The 16,215-nt window shown below is 41.9% G+C and overlaps 2 protein-coding genes across 3 annotated transcripts in view; one reads left to right on the top strand and one right to left on the bottom strand.

Moving 5' to 3' along the window:
• Positions 1–8,808, top strand: part of Gna14 (G protein subunit alpha 14) — a 158,051-nt gene extending 149,243 nt beyond the window's left edge. Inside the window, exons 4-7 of the mRNA XM_087908061.1 lie at positions 1,959–2,087; positions 3,185–3,314; positions 6,029–6,182; positions 7,384–8,808. Of these exons, the coding sequence (XP_087764187.1) occupies positions 1,959–2,087; positions 3,185–3,314; positions 6,029–6,182; positions 7,384–7,574 (604 nt within the window). The 3' untranslated portion in view covers positions 7,575–8,808. The remainder of the gene's footprint in view (positions 1–1,958; positions 2,088–3,184; positions 3,315–6,028; positions 6,183–7,383) is intronic.
• Positions 8,809–10,726: 1,918 nt separating this feature from the next.
• The window catches only part of Vps13a (vacuolar protein sorting 13 homolog A), a 207,091-nt gene continuing 201,602 nt past the window's right edge, over positions 10,727–16,215 (bottom strand). For both annotated transcript variants that reach the window (XM_087908055.1, XM_048429791.3), the window contains exon 72: positions 10,727–15,395. In XM_087908055.1, coding sequence (XP_087764181.1) covers positions 15,345–15,395 — 51 coding nt within the window. In that variant the 3' untranslated portion in view covers positions 10,727–15,344. The remainder of the gene's footprint in view (positions 15,396–16,215) is intronic.

Below are 16,215 nucleotides of genomic sequence, written 5' to 3'. Positions count from 1 at the left end.
GTCCTGAGAGGTCGGTAGATGTGGTGGCACATGCCTAGGGTACCAGCACTGGGAAGGAATGAGCAGGAGGGTCTCAGGCCAGCCTGTGAACCTAGGCTAGACCCTGTCTTTAAAAAAAAGGAAAGAAAAGGTTGATGGCGTAAGTTATTTGTGCATTTTCTTGGCTCAGGCCTGTGGTTCTCAGTCATCTGCTAGTAATGTCTGCATTTTTAGATATGCACTTTTTTCAAGACAGGGTTTCTTTGTGTAGCTTTTGTGCCTGTCCTGGAACTCACTCTTGTAGACCAGGCTGGCCTCAAATTCACAGAGATCTGCCTGCCTCTGCCTCCCAAGTGCTGGGATTAAAGGGTGTGTGCCACCACCATGTGGCTTAGATTTGCATTTACACTGCCCAGGTGAGTGTACCAGATAGCATGCTAAGGGCCATGTGGCAACCAACCAACGCCCTCTAATCTCAGAAACTACACAGTCTGCTGTTCTAATCACTCTTCAATCAACCCATCACTGTAGGTGTCTCCCTCATCACCCATTTTTAATTTTTGGGCCACTTTCAGAGTCCCCAGGAGATGCCCCAAATCACAGATGATGGCATTGTAGTCTATGTTTTTCCCTATATAGACACAGCATAAGATGAACTTATAAATTAGGTATAGTAAGAGCTATTGAGTAAACGTTGAGCTATTTGGTCCCCAGCGGTGTGATCCCATGGCAGTTACTGTGATAACTGGCCCAGCTACTGAGTAACTAGCAGGTGGGTGGGATACACTAGGAAAAGCATGTCGCACATAAAGGACCAGTGACGGATTTTATCCTGCTACTCAGAATGGCACTGGGTTTAAATCTCATGAATTGTTGCCTGTAGCTTTGCAAAACACAAAAGCAACACAGAAAGAAAATGAATTACTTGCGTTTGGTATTATTTTCCCATTTTATCTTTGGGATCATAAATGACCATGGGTATTTGAAGCTGAGGAGCAGAACACAGAATACAGGGAGAGCGCTGCTAAAAAGTGGGCCCGGCAGTTTGAAGTTGGTGAGGTGCATCGCTCGGGTGATGTGCTCAGCCCTGGGTATTTAGGATGTGCTGGAGAAAGCAGCAGAGACAATGCCATTGCTAGCTGAGGTCTTTTGTAAGGATGTAAGTGATTTTGAAGACACAGTCTCTAGCCCAGGCTGGCCTTGGACTCTCCATGTATTTCAGCAGGACCCTACACTTCTGATCCTCCTACCTCTACCTCCTGAGTGCTGGGATTGCAGGCATGTGCCACCATATCTGTTGCAGGAGGTGCTGGCTTTAACCCAGCGCTGTGTGCATGCTAGGCAAGCACTCTGAAAACTGAGCTACTATCCCTGGCGAGGTGTATTTTAAAGGAATTCTTTTGACTTTAGAAAAAAAATGCATGTATTTTAAAGTCAGAACTTTAATATACATAAATACCAAATAACATGAAACAAATTTTGAATTATTTTGGATGTCTCACTTCCCAGGGTTCTTAACAGGAAAACGTTCTTATTTTGAGAGAATTGTTTCAAGGCCTGTTTGACAACCACATATTTTCATAGAAGCTGTTCTGATCCGAGCCTTCAGAGAACAGTGTCTATTTATTAACGTTCTTGGAAGGAGGCAAGTGGGCGGGTCTGGCGGGTGAGGGACCAGTATCGTCTCCCACCTCCTTGGTCTCTAGGTTGCTGCTTCCCTCATGGCCACAGAGATGATGCAGCTGGGAACTGAGATGGCGTGGCCTGCATTTTCAGAAGGCTTCCAGATTTACTTGAGTCTTGACCACTTCATAATGGTCTTGGGAGGATCGAGGCCTGGCATAGTCACCTCTGCATGTTACTGCTGGCCTCCAAGTCTTGTGGGGGCCCTGTGGTCAGGGAGGACTTCCCTTGAGCAAGGAAGGCTGTTTTCCTCTCTCACAATGGAGCCTCAGCATCTCAACTCTTTAATGTCACAGTTACCTGACTGACATTGACCGAATTGCCATGCCCTCCTTCGTGCCAACGCAACAGGATGTCCTTCGTGTTCGGGTGCCCACCACCGGCATCATAGAGTATCCATTTGACTTGGAAAACATCATCTTCCGGTAAGTCTGCCTCCCAGACAGAGGCCTTTAAGGGTCAGTCTGTTCAGGGGACATGTCCTGAGGTGTGTGTGTGTGTGTGTGTGTGTGTGTGTGTGTGTGTGTGTGTGTGTGTGTATGTGTGCCTCAGTGTATATATATATATATGTATATATGTATATATGTGTGCCAGGTGTGCAGGAGTCACTGGAGATGATGGGAGCCCCGGATCCCCTGGGACTGGATCACCATGTGGCCTCTCAGACTGAACTCAGGTCCTTTGAAAGCAACAGGAGTTCTTAACCCCTGAGCCACCTCTCCCACCCCTCAAAGCTCGTATATCTATTATTCCCCTCTCCTTTCTAACGATGATCATTACACACATTTCTAGTCCTCCCACATGGAGTCCAATATTAGGTTTCGTTTTAGCTCTCCTTCAGCGTTGTCATGTAGAGAGGGTGGTATAAAAATACTCTCCATGTGTAATCTAATGGACATTCTCTCCCTAGCTGACCTGTGGGTTTAAACCTTTTCAACTTCAAAGGCTGCTTGCAACCTCCCAAGCATCTCAGAATGAGTTTGCCAAAGTTTTGGTGGCCAGGTTTTGCCTTCAGAGCCACAGGACTGGGTTGAAATGCCTGCACCTACACTGAGCGGCTCACAGCTACCTGTAACTCCAGCTCCAGGAGATCCAATGGCCTCTTTTGGCCTCAGAACACCTGCTCTCATGTGCATGTTACACACGCACACATACACACAGTCCTGAAAGATAGAATACAAATCATCCATTTGAATACAGGACCTCAGAAGAGGTCCCAGGAAGATGGCTTGCCTTCGTCCCCTTTGTGTCCTAGGGCTCCGTGTGGGTGGCTGGAGTAAAGGACTTCCACAGCAGGTTCTAACCCAGTATTTCCAGGAAGGCTCCATCCGAGTCCTTTACTTGGAATCCACCAATGGTTCCCCATTGCCCAGGGCAGCACTGTTCTAACACTAACCTTAAGAACCCCTTCCTTCTAAATCACTGAGGACCACAAAGGTTACTAACTCCGTGGTGTAATGACCTGCATCCCTTTTCCCGGAGCTGTGCATTCCAGCTCTGACCATTTCTCTCCGCTGAGCAGGATGGTGGACGTTGGTGGCCAGCGATCTGAACGACGGAAGTGGATCCACTGCTTTGAGAGCGTCACCTCCATCATTTTCCTGGTTGCTCTGAGTGAATATGATCAGGTCCTGGCCGAGTGTGACAACGAGGTATGCTGCTGGGGTGGGGTGGTCACTGTGAAGACAGTCTTATTTCTTCAGTTTTCTAGAAGCCAGCACTCGGGTGTCTGTTACTAATGCAGTCGACTGGTGCGCTGCAGACCCATTCCCAAAGTCCCCTGCAACTTAAATACTGTCACGTGTCACTTAGCAACAAAGTACATTCTGAGATAGACCTCATCAGATTTCAGAGCCAGGTTAACCACAGCACTCAGGAGGCAAAGACAGGCAGATCTCTGAGAGTAGCTGGCTAGCCAAGGCTCCATAGTCTTAAAACAAACAAACAAAAACAAAAACAACCCAAACTGAACAAGACAAGAAACAAACAACTAAAAAGGCACAAACAGACCAACCAGAAGAGACTTCATCTTCGTGTGACGAACTTAAACGGTGCAGCCTACTGCATACTGAGAGTTGCGGACCAGAACCCTAGATTTAAGGTCGTTGCCCAGAATTTCCTAAGGAACATTTCCTGAGTTCCCCGGGTCAAATACCAGACTCTGACTTAGCTGACTGATGGTGGCTATGGTCTGAGAGTAAGGATGTTCACAAAGCACCCCCCCCCCCCCAGGTAAATGTCATGGGTCATGAAGGCTGGAAAACAGGAAAAAGCAGATAGTCCTGGGACTGGGTTAGGAGAGCACAGTTTACCAAGCCAGCCCTTAGAAACCATGGAAAAATCCAACCTACATACACAAAACTAAGATTCTTACTGCTGGTGGCATGTTGGAAAAAAAAAATTACTGCCTTTTGAGTCCTGTGCTACAGCTATATTTATTGGGTTCCAATGGGGGTAGTTTCATTTCCAAGTCCCTTCAGAGACCCTAATACATACAATATTGTCTAACAATTCTCCCCCATCCCACTGCTTTCAAGACTGGGTCTTGTGTAGCCTAAACTGGCCTCAAACTGAGTATGACGCAAAGGGTAACCTTCACTTTATTATCCTCCAGCCTTACACTGCACTTCCTAAGTGCTGGGATTATACCTGTGTGCCACTGTGTGGACTGAACCTGTGGCTGCATCACACTAGCGATCCCCAGCCCAATCTGTTCCTAACAGACACCATCTGAGCAGACCCCTCAGGCTCCAGAGAACGCCGCTCCCAAACTGAGTTCTTAGCTGAGCTGTCAGAGCAGGGGTGCCCACACGTGGAGCAGTTCGGAGATTAGAGCAGCACCTGAGACTGCATCTGGCCTTACTCCCTTGCAAGCTCTCGTTCAGGCATCTGGGGCTGGCCCAGTCCAGGCAGGCACTGTGCCTCCTGCAAAGCTCCAAGGTGTTGGCTGGCTCTAGTTCCATTAGATGCTCTGACAGAAAGTGGCCAGGACTGTTGGTCACTCCGTGAGGTTATTTTCTGAGGAATACCAATGTCCTCCAAATGGTCTTTTCCTCTTAATGTATGCAAGATTTCTTGGCTCTTGTTTCAAGGACAGGGATGTCAACCATCAGTGTGTTACCAGGATTAGGCAGTGGCCCATGAGCAAATCATATCTTGTACCTCTTGAGTGAAAAGTTCTCTCAGAGGAGTCCGTTATATTAGTTAATTAGGGGAGGGTGAACACATTTACTTGTGCCATCAGAGTAATAGTGGCTGCTGTCTAGCTCTCCCAAGAGGAATTTCAAGAGAGAGTTCTCAGCACAAAAAATTAGGAATTCTTAGGAGTTACTTGTGGTATTTCTCAGAAGAGTCAAAGGATTGGGTGCCCAGCACTCCAAGAGCCCAGTCTAATATTCTTAGAAATTAAACATATTCGTTTCTCCTACAAAAGTCACAGGAACCACAGGTGTTTGGAGAGAACGTAAATGGTTGTTATTCACACCCATCCCTTCCACTTGTAGATATGCATTGGATCCATCTACTCTGCCATACAGATTTTTTTCTTTGGAGATTAAGATAATTCTAGACTTTAGAGAATCACTAAAAGTGAATGAGTTACTTCTCTGATAATAACTTTCCGAACCTCAGTCTTCAGAGTGGGAGAATGCCCAGGTGTGGGCTTGTAGGGAAGTACATTCATGGTTCATCTCTTTGGAGCATGGACAGAGCTTTGATGGTTTAGGGTTGCTTCCTCCTCTAAAGGAAAGTTCTTGCTTTTTTCCTTAGGAGAAAAAAAAGTGTTTAAAATTATTGTTCATGAGTACAATTGTCACATGACTCATGTCTCTATGGATTTGGGAAAGTTAAAATTTTGGGATGCTGTGGTCATCCACTAAATTGGGAAATTGGGACAACATCCAATTTGTAAAGCATGGCTAAGGCGCTCTGCAGTGTTATTTCTGTTCCGACCAGTCTAGCAGGCCTGAGGGCTCAGGGTTGTGGTCCTTCTGTGTTCCAATACCCCAGAGGCACTGTTCAGAAGCATACACCCACCTGAAGCTGGTATCTCGCCATCTGTTAACCAACAGTTACAGAACACAAACACCTTGTCTAACAACATAAACTTTTTGCTCCAAGTTTGCACAAGAACCTTGTTTAGGGCAAGAAAAGAGTTAGTGCTCCAAAAATGCTGAGAAAATCAGGTGTGTGTGGGAGGGGCAGGGTGGAAGGGCAAACAGTAACAGGTCTGATGGGCCTGCATTCTTGCCATTATAAGAACAGTGACCCTAAGGGGAGAGGACTGATGGACGTACCCAGCCTCCTAACATGCTGTTTCCAAGCCTTACTTTTCTTTCTGACTTATCCTAACTTGGTTTCTCACTAGAACCGTATGGAAGAGAGTAAAGCCTTGTTTAAAACCATCATCACCTACCCCTGGTTTCTGAACTCATCTGTAATTTTGTTCTTAAACAAGAAGGATCTTTTGGAAGAGAAAATCATGTACTCTCACCTAATTAGTTATTTCCCAGAATACACAGGTAAGTATTTGGGGAATGCTGCTCTCACACCAGCCTCATTGATTCTCCAGTCTTCAGTATGGCTTTCTGGGGACTCCCTGATGGCTCTCACATTCTCGCTTCTTATTATACTTCTCATAGTGTTTTCACCTCAACACCTGCCACTGCAAGGGCCTGAATACATTTGCCAACTCATTTGGCTTACTCCACTTGACTAGTCAGGCCCCAACTTGGGCGCCACACCTAGGAAACCCTTCTGCACCTGTCTACAGCTTGCACTAGGGTGTTACCCCTTTCTGTTGCTCTGGCAGCCTGGTCATTCTGCTGCTTATGCATTCACTCAGCTTTCCCTCTCAGAGCTGGCTCCTGCAGTTTCAGTCAGAGCACATGCTGCTTTGTGGGGTGCTGGAGTCTTTATGTATGTAACCTGCTCAAGACAGGACAGTTCTCATGCTCACTAATCACTCCTGGCACAAGATGTCTCAAATAGTATACTCTTGAAATTGGTATTACATGTTAGTGTTTTAGCATACCCCTCCTTTGATTAAACACTGGCAGTGTAGTTTCAAACTGTCAGGCTTTAAAACCAAACTAATAACATTAGTTTCTGTGCCACACCCCCCTCCCCCAGCCCACAGCTGCCTGTCTGTACAAGTTAGTGGTTAGAAAACAAAACTAGGCCACTATTTTTAGACAAATCACTTGACAGTACAATTTTTAGATACCAGTAGACACTTTAAAAAGACCAAACATTGGGCGAGGGAATGGCTGGCTCAGTTGGTAAAAACATTTGCTTTGGAAGCAAGCATAGGACCAAGTTTAATCCTCAGAATTTACCTAAAAAAGCCAGGCATGATAATGAGAACTTAAAATCACAGAGTCAAGGCAGGGGAGACCACTGGGATTTTTTGGCCAGTCAGTCTAGCCTAGTTGGTGAGCTGTAGGCCAAAGAAAGATCTTGTCAATGGAGGTGCATGGCATTCCCGACTATAAAATGGAATTGTTCTCTGGGCACATGCATGTATACATGCACATATACTCCATAAAATGCAAAATACTTTTAAAACATTTTATAGATTCATATGAAATATAATAATTATTCCAGGTAACCTTTCCTTAGATACTAAATAAAAAGGATCCCAAATAAGAACAAAAATACATTAAAAATGGATTGTGGGAGGGCATGATGGTGAGTCTGTATCTTTATTCCTCTCATGAGCAGGACCAAAGCAGGATGTCAAAGCCGCCAGGGACTTTATCCTGAAGCTGTATCAAGACCAGAATCCTGACAAAGAGAAGGTCATCTATTCTCACTTCACATGTGCTACAGACACTGAGAATATCCGCTTTGTGTTTGCTGCTGTCAAAGACACAATCCTACAGCTAAACCTACGGGAATTCAACTTGGTGTAAATGCTGTGACCCACTCCTCCCAGACAAAGGGTGATCTCTGGGTCAGGCTCCAAGGACATTACGTAGCCCATAGGGACAGAGATGGATAGTGTAACTTCAAGGATACTTGCTTGACCCACCCCTTTAAGTGTCATCAACTCTTGTCTTTACTTACCTTTTGGCTGTGAGGTCAGGCATAATTTCTGAGTTGGGTATTTTATAAAATTTCACAAGGCTACTGTGATGCCCCTCCCCCTTTTAAACTGAAGTGTCCAATCACTATTCAGATCACCAACAGAGGGGACTTGTTAATTTACAGGTCATGCCTTCAGACCTCTAGGATTAATTTGGGTGACTAAGAAATCTTAATAGAGTTAATGATTTTTAAACAAACCTTGAAAGGTATTTCTAACATTTCTTCCCCTCATCTAACATTTGTACCAAAAAACCAAAGACTTCTTTCTATGCATCCCACCTCTGCCCCTGATTGTTTTAATTCTTTAATTTTAAAGGCAAGGCCTTAAGTGACCCAGGCAGGCTTCCAATCCACATCTGCTATATGTAATTGAGGATGGCCTTGATCCTCCTGCCTGGACTCCCCAAGTGTTTGTTGGAATTGTTGGTGTTCAGCTAAGATTTTTTTTTCTTTTCTGAGACAGGATCTCATGTATTCCATGCTGGTCTCAAACATACTACACAGTCGAGGATGACCTTGAACTTCTGATTCTCTTGTCTTCATATATATAGCCTAATTAGGGCAGGAGAGTTTTCACCCTGTTGCTAATTATTCCTGACATCAAGAGGTCTCAAACTGTATGATTTTGACATTGATATTTACAGGTTAGTAAGTGCTAAGATGTATGTCAGCACGATCAGCTTATGTGATGCTTGGGATGGAACCCAGGTGCTGTGCAAGCCCCCAGCAAAGTTTTCTTAAAAGAAAAAAAAACCAAGCAGTTCTATTCTTGTCAACTTTCTAAGCCAAATTAATATTATCCCAACTTCTAATTTAATTTTGCCACAATTTGGTGGTGAAGACAACACCGAGAGAGGAGAAATGGACTCTAGATAGTGCATGTGTGTATCTTAATGCGTATGATCAGGTCTTTATAAACTTACGGAATGGCTAAAGTATAACCTGTTTAACAAATGTCATGTAAGCCTTGCCAAAACTGATGGTAATCACAAATCTGCTATGTCTGAACTGTGTACACTGTGCCTTTCTGGATACTGAGAATATACTGTTCTACCAAGAGCACTGATGATGATGTGTTTCTTGGAGCTCGTGGATGGTTCTATTTAAAAGAAAAATGTCACAGTCTTACCAACAACTCAGCAGTTTTCCTGTTTCCCCCTTTTGAAATAAGTCTTCCTTCATCTCTATATGCTGGAGATCCTTCATAGCTGGCTCAGTAAACAGAGCAGATCCCGATCCCCAGGAAGTAGGGTGGTTCAGACTGAAGGCCTTCAGACTGATGGCTTTGTTTCCACTGCTCATTGGGAGGTATGTGTGTACTCAGGGTGTATCTACCTCCCAGAATTCTTCAAAGGGTCTCTAACTTATAAGGCTTTAGCCTTTATAACAGTGAGAAAGTGACATAGATCCAAGAGGAACTGTACTTTGAATTTTGATCCTTTCTCAGGCTAATAATTTTTGACCTGGTACTCTCTTGAGATGATGGGCAGTAAGCTGCAGTTCCCAGTGAGCCAGTAACGTCATGGTGAAAGCAGTAACCTCTCTGTGGTGCACTGCTTGATTGGATGTTCCAGAGGGTCAGTATACCATTATGCATTTTCAGTCTCGATGCTTCCAGCCACTGTAGGTTTACTTAGTTGAGTCTGTATAAACATTCTCAGATTGGCTATATCTGTTGCAGAACCCCATGTTTAAATTCCTAGAGCTGAACTAAGCCTTTCTTATACTCAGTTACCGGACCTTCAGATTGTCAACTTGTTGGAACAATTCCAAGGGTAAACACATTCTACCAAAGTAGCACTAGGTTTTGAAAGCCAATCTTAACACATGAACTGGACAAATGGATGCTAAAATTTGTTTAAACATGTAGCCATTAAGAGAAAGACAAAGGGATAGCTCATCAAGATATTTAAAATCAAAGACAACATTCACCAATGGTTAAAGGTGATTAACTAGTCTCATTAGCCAATTAATCTAAAAAGAAGCATATCGACAGAATCAGAATTAAGGATGTTAAGCAATGTGGGATTCTCTTTTCAAGTTGTAGCATGCATTCTAATTGGTGTGAATAAAGGAAATCTGGAGTCAGATATTAGGGGGTGAAAGCTGAAGGAGCAGAGTGGTAGTGCGGCCAGGCACTAGAGACCTTTTACCTCTGCAATGCTCAAACCAAAGGGGCGATCCTGTCCTCAGACTTTGTCCGCTGCACGGGTTATCCTCGGACTGTAACTGTCTCCACCACACCTTAGATTCCTCTCTACTCAGCCATATCACTCCTGTCTCTACCTCCCTAGTGCTGGGATTAAAGGTCACCTTTGTGTGAGCTCTATTTCTCTTTTAGACAGATTCAATCTTGTGCGGCCCAGGGTGGCCTTAAACTAACAGAGATCCCACTGCCTCTATATCCCAAGTCCTGGGACTAAAGGTGTGTGCCACCACTCCCTGATCTCTAGTGGCTTAGCTCTGCACTCTGATCTTCAGGCAAGCTTTACTTCTTAAAACATAAACAAAATATCACTACATCGAGTAGCTTTTAGCATTGAGTTATTAACAATTTAACCTTTGATTGATACAAAGTGATGACTTTAAGGCAAGAAAGGTGTGGAATAACTCAAAGGGTGGTAACAAATACTCTTTTCAGTTACAGCAAAGTTAACTCTCCATATCAGGAGTGAGTCAGTGATTTCTGTCAATATTAATTAGTTGTTCAGAAATTCTCCCTTAGCCTATCTTTTTAAAATATACTCACCACAACTGACAGAAAAAATTAGCCATCTGAAGTTGGTGGCTAACCATTCACCAGGTATTTCTTCAAACTTTCAGTCAATGGTGAGCACGCTTGGCTAGAAGGCTATCCACTTCAACTAAAAAGTCAGGACACTGATCTCTTGGAGGGACTTGGGCCACACAGAGGTAGATTTTGGACAGGAAAGAGAAGGTGAATGTTCCTGGTTCTATTCAATAATCAAAACAGACCGAAGACCAGAAAGCTTTATTGGACTCACATATGGTTACACTGGGTAGTCATTTTAGCATGCAATGTTTCAAGTGTTAGTATTTTAGAAAGAAAAAGACTAAGATTAGTTTTAAAAATAAGAACCTCATTTGAAATGCCTGTGTCAAGACTATATCAAAATACACAAAACTTCGGCAACCACAGTGTAATAGATAATTAGGTCATGTTTACATACAAGAGATACTAGGAATAGAACAGGAAATACTGATGCAATGAGGAATACTTTAAAACCTATAATAACCAATGGTCATGTTTTTAACAAATAATAACAAACATTTCAAAGAAGCACAGGCTATTAAGTCAATATGAAAATAGACACTAGTCTGGACATTGCATAGAAGTGGAACTGTACAATTAAAAAACTAGCAAGATAGTATTTTTAAATACTATCTTCCCCCAAAATTTCATTAACTGTAATACACTTGTATACAGAGATGACCATTTAAAAAATGGTCCTAAATATAATTTAGTCCTAAATATAATTTATAATTATTGGTGGGCTTGTGTGTATTGATACTGAGAATATTCTTTCTAAGCTATAGTATGTTGCTTTTTGAAATGCTTTCCTGCCCAAACACTGGCAACTTGTATGCAGTCAATTAAACAATGGTGGCAGGAGGACATCATAAACACTGAGGGTTTCACCCCGCTCTGCTGTGGTAACACTTCTAGTCATTAGACACTTTCATTCTCACAGCCTCACGAGGGTCCTTGCTACACAGTTTACTAGAAGGAAGCACTGCTACGGCAGAAACGTATTTAATGACAGGTTTTAAATCGAGGCAATTTGATAGAGATCACAGCAGGTGTTACAACTACAACTCAAATTGATATCTGTATTAAAAAAACCTCAATTTTGAAAATATACTCATATCGACCTGTAAAATCTGAAGCTACATTTGTTATGTGTCCAGCTTTGGGTTAATCAAATTTTCCTCTTTTAAAGAATGATGTAATGCTTAAGAAAAATCAAGAACCTTTAATGCTAAAGTAAAAGTACTTTTAAATTACATGAGATTATTTTACAAAAGAGGCAACAAATAGAAAAGGTTTTAATTGAAGAAACATTAGCAGGGCTTCTGATAAGACACAGCCCCCTCTCATTTAGCAAGGCACCATCTTCTAGGTCAGTGGAGGAAGTCATGTTGTTGGGTATAGTGCTTACCCCTCTACACTATATACAACAGTTCATAAAAAAACACAATCTAGCCAACTAGTGTAAACTCAGATGCTTTAACATTAACAATGAAGTAAAACTTCAAAAATATATCCAGAAGATCAGGCAGAGGGCAAAGGTTCTTTTCTAGACTGAGGAAGGATATGTGATTCTATGCAGCACCAGTGGGAAACAGACTGATGAATTTGGAATAATCTGATATAAGAAATGCAAGCCTTCCTTTTCTACTTAGGTCTTATGGAGATGAATAAATGCAGTATTTTAGTTAAAATGCACTGATATTTGTTTGTATGGCACCCTCAGCAGGTGGGTGTTCCAGGTCTACAATAATGGTTAGCTACCGGTTTGTCAGGCTCTTTACCACCTGCATGATGAGCCAGACTGAAGACAGATGGGGGTTAGACGCCCTGAAGTGAAGGACCTCTACCAGCCTCTGGTCTTTTTGGGTGTCATCTGTCAAGTTAATTTTCTATGCTTTTCTGGTTTCACGGATCTTCTACGAGGAAAGGGAAGTAAAATATTTCATACAGTAGAACAAGCTTTCTCCTGACTTCTCATCCTAAAGGTGACCACTGTGCTCTGAGCCTGCTCTTTATGAGCTAAGAAACAACTGAAACCAGCCTGTTTCCAGGGAGGGAGCCGTGGGCATGGCCACAGTTTCAGCAGTTCCAGACAGACCTAGGCTTTCAGACTTTTTATTCACTTTAAAAAAAAATCTAACACTAAAATGTGATTTTTAAATTATAAACAGAAAAGAGTATTTGTTTTTATGTGTTCTCTTGTTCCTGTATTTCTTTACTATTCAATTTTTAAAATATGATTGTCTTTAGTTATTAAGGTGACTTAATGACCCATTGGTTAAGACCTATAATTTGAAAAACACTGCCGCTGAGGATTTCAGTTGCATCAGAGGTAAACAAAAAGAAAAAACCTGGAGAACAGACAGACAGACCTGATAGTTTCAGACACCTGTAAGTATATATGGCACATGCGTTGTCTTCATCTTTCTAATGCAGAGGTCTATGCAAGGGAGCAATTAGCAGAACTAAAGAATGAACCAACATAGTGATCCAAAGTACAGGAAATTCAGGGTTGAGCATTTTTTTTTTAAATTTTTTTAAAAACCTGGTAGGAATGGGGCACCAACCTGTGGATGCTTTTAACAGATTAGATACTGGCATAGTGATACTCACTGGAAGGAGATGATTATGATAGAAATAATGGAAAACCCCAGGACTCCAGATGCCAGGGAAGACCACCCCCGCCCCCTCACACACAGTGAAAGTGAAGCTATTGGAGAAATCTGAATACTATGATTCCTGGATGATTTTTCTCAAAAGATCTGGATTCTGAAAACGACTATTGACTCAAACACATAACTGTAAATCATAAAATATCATGTGAATGTCTTGTCTATGTCAATGGCGGTTAGTGTTCCTAGTTTTCATAGTTGTTTAGACACAGACAATCCTAGAACAACCTGTGTCTTTCTAGTGCACAGTCAGAAAGTGATGGGAGGAGGTAGTCAGAGAGAGATGGGAGGAGGTGATAGGCACATGATTCATAAGGAACAGGAGCTATTTCTCAGTTTTTATTGATACAGGAACAAGGAGAACAGGCACATTAGCTATGTATGTGCACCAGTTATAAAACCCATCCTGCTGGCTGCCAGAAGACACAGAGCCGCTATGCTAACTATTACTTTTGCACTTTGCCATGGCATACCTGAAGAGTTATGGATCTAATTTTTCTGAACTCATGAAAGAAGTAACTAATGAGGTATTTAATTATTGGCAGTGACTGCAGTGCCAGAAAGCAACATTCCAGATACAGAGATGATACCGACCTCTCCTTGCAGGTTTAATCTGCAAACCTGGAGGGGCTCAGCAACAGAGAAAACTTACACCCTACCTTGAAGAAAGGTCATCTTAGGGAGGCATAACTACAACAATTGGAGATGTGTCATCTTTTGATTCAACTTATGTTTAGCAGAGAAAGCATTCTGGGGGACACCACCAATAACAATGTGTTCTGTGAAATCATATGGTAACAATAGCAGGATCTGGGCAGCAACAACTGCAGGTACAGACTTGCATGCTATTCATTCCAGGTTGTACAGTAAAGCAAGAGACTTCACAAACCTGTAGATTAAATACCCAGTGACCAAGCAAGACTCTTCAATTTCAACACCAGTTTATAACAAGTTGGTAACATTACAATATAGATTGAACACCGTGTGTATTCAATAACCAATTAAGACATTCTGTTTATAGGTCACAATTGGACAATCATTCTGTTTCACTTTAAACAGTCCAGTCACAGTAAAGAGCAAAGATCTTAGATTAAAACCAAAGGGGGAAAAACCTGTAACCTTGTTTTTTACTGAGATGGAGTGTGGAACTTTTGTAGCGACGAGCCTGTATTTTTAACTAAGTGTTTCTCATCTGAATAACTAGAGAGTAGGCAAACCTGAAATTCTTAATCCAAGACAATAGGATGGGTTACTGGTTAGATTTTTAGGGTTTGTCCTTTAACTCATGATAAGAGCTCTTTATTCCAGAGCATAATTCATTAGCGCTAAGATGCCAGCAAGAGCTTTTATTTTTTTTTTGCATTTTTAAATTCTTGTTACCAGTAAACAGAAGGTAAGCAATATTAAGGCTGTAAATTTTTACTTTAAAAACAACCATCTATTAACAACACAAACTGGGTAAATCCATGGGGTTTCCCTGAGGAAATATTTCCAAGGCTCTAAAGATCTAGAAAGATTGTACCATTTTTTTGGGGTATGATACTCAGTTTTTAAAGCCTCTCCGTCTGTGATTCAAGGGGCATTATGTCCAATCTCAAAAAAGATTGTTTTTCACAGTTATACTATGCATCTTAGTATAATCCAAACCATTTTTTAAAATAAGGAAAATACCAAAATATTTATTTGTAAAAAGAACTTCATGATTCTGAAGAAATTACCAAAGTTTTCATGTCACTACTGAGGCAGTGCTTAATCTGATCATTTCCCGTCACTTAGGGAGACAAAGGAAGCCTGAGAGAAGTTTACAGTATTAACTGGGAAACCACATTTTGCTTGACATGAAGACTGAGCAATCTGTCTACTACTACTGAGAATACCCTGAAGTAAACACTTCTTTTTATAAAAAAGAATCATAACCAGATGCATGATTCAGATTAGGAAACTGAATGGACCTTCTAGTATTTTAATCACATAGCTGTTTAACCCAATTGATTCTGTTTTTTTTTTTTTTTTTTTTTTTTTTTTTTTTTTTTTTTAAACGCATTTAAAAGCATAGGATCCCTGGAATGACTCCTATTCTCCACAGGGGTGAGAAGGTACAGCAAGGAACTGTAATAACAATTGCTGTCCCTCCAGGCTGCATTCCCTCTTCACAGGCTCGGAGATGGTTCTCTTGCTTCTTCCAGCTTTGTAAGGATCCACTGTTGGGGAGAAATAAAGCAACATTTACTAATCTCAATGAACTTGTGATGAAACAAAACATAATGAGTAGAAATCTCAAAGCCAACATTACATTTAGGCATAAGCTGACAGCCAACAGTGAACCTACAGCCTGCAGCAGAGAGCACGGACACAGGCCGGAGCTCAGAGGACAGCATTTCTCTAAAGTCCTTGGAAGAAGACATTCACCTTGGGAATTAAAGGATCATCTTGAGAAAAAGTACAATAAACTATTCTGCCAGAAAAACTATAATTTGGTGATTAGACAACTGACATTGTCTGAAAAGTCAGTATTGTTGCAAAGCTCTTTCCACTTTGCGCCATTCTGTATGTAGGAGTTTCAGTTAAAGCAGGACAAAGAATCTGTAGTTGGGAGTAGCACAGTAACATCTTTGAGCAGTTTTGATCTTCTCAGGATAAAAATTTATGCTGAAAGGACTAGAAATTATTGAAATGAAATACAAACCTTTCTATGAGCAATGCCCATGACTGTGGGATCTGCATGACAAGTGAAAGTTGTGAAATAGCTGGGTCCCATTTCCAAAAGATTTAGAAGGCAGCTAAATAAGATCCTTTGGTGGCTGTCTCCCACCAAGTTGAACAGCCACTCAGGTATCAAACTGCCTTTACAAGAGCTACAGAAGTCAGGTGCGACATATGCCTGATTATTGAGTACGAAGAACAAAAAGACATCTAAGAAGGAAGGTAAGCGATGCCACACCACACTGTAATTCAAGTTCAATCAACTCAGCATAGAAAGATGTCCCTCCCTCAGGGGCAAGACAGCCTAGCACAGGTCTT

The sequence above is a fragment of the Myodes glareolus genome, chromosome 7 (genome assembly GCF_982192425.1).
Source record: "Myodes glareolus chromosome 7, mMyoGla1.1, whole genome shotgun sequence".
Classification (NCBI taxonomy): domain Eukaryota; kingdom Metazoa; phylum Chordata; class Mammalia; order Rodentia; family Cricetidae; genus Myodes; species Myodes glareolus.
The sequence above is the reverse complement of the archived record's forward strand: the minus strand, read 5'-3'. Positions and strand labels throughout refer to the sequence as shown.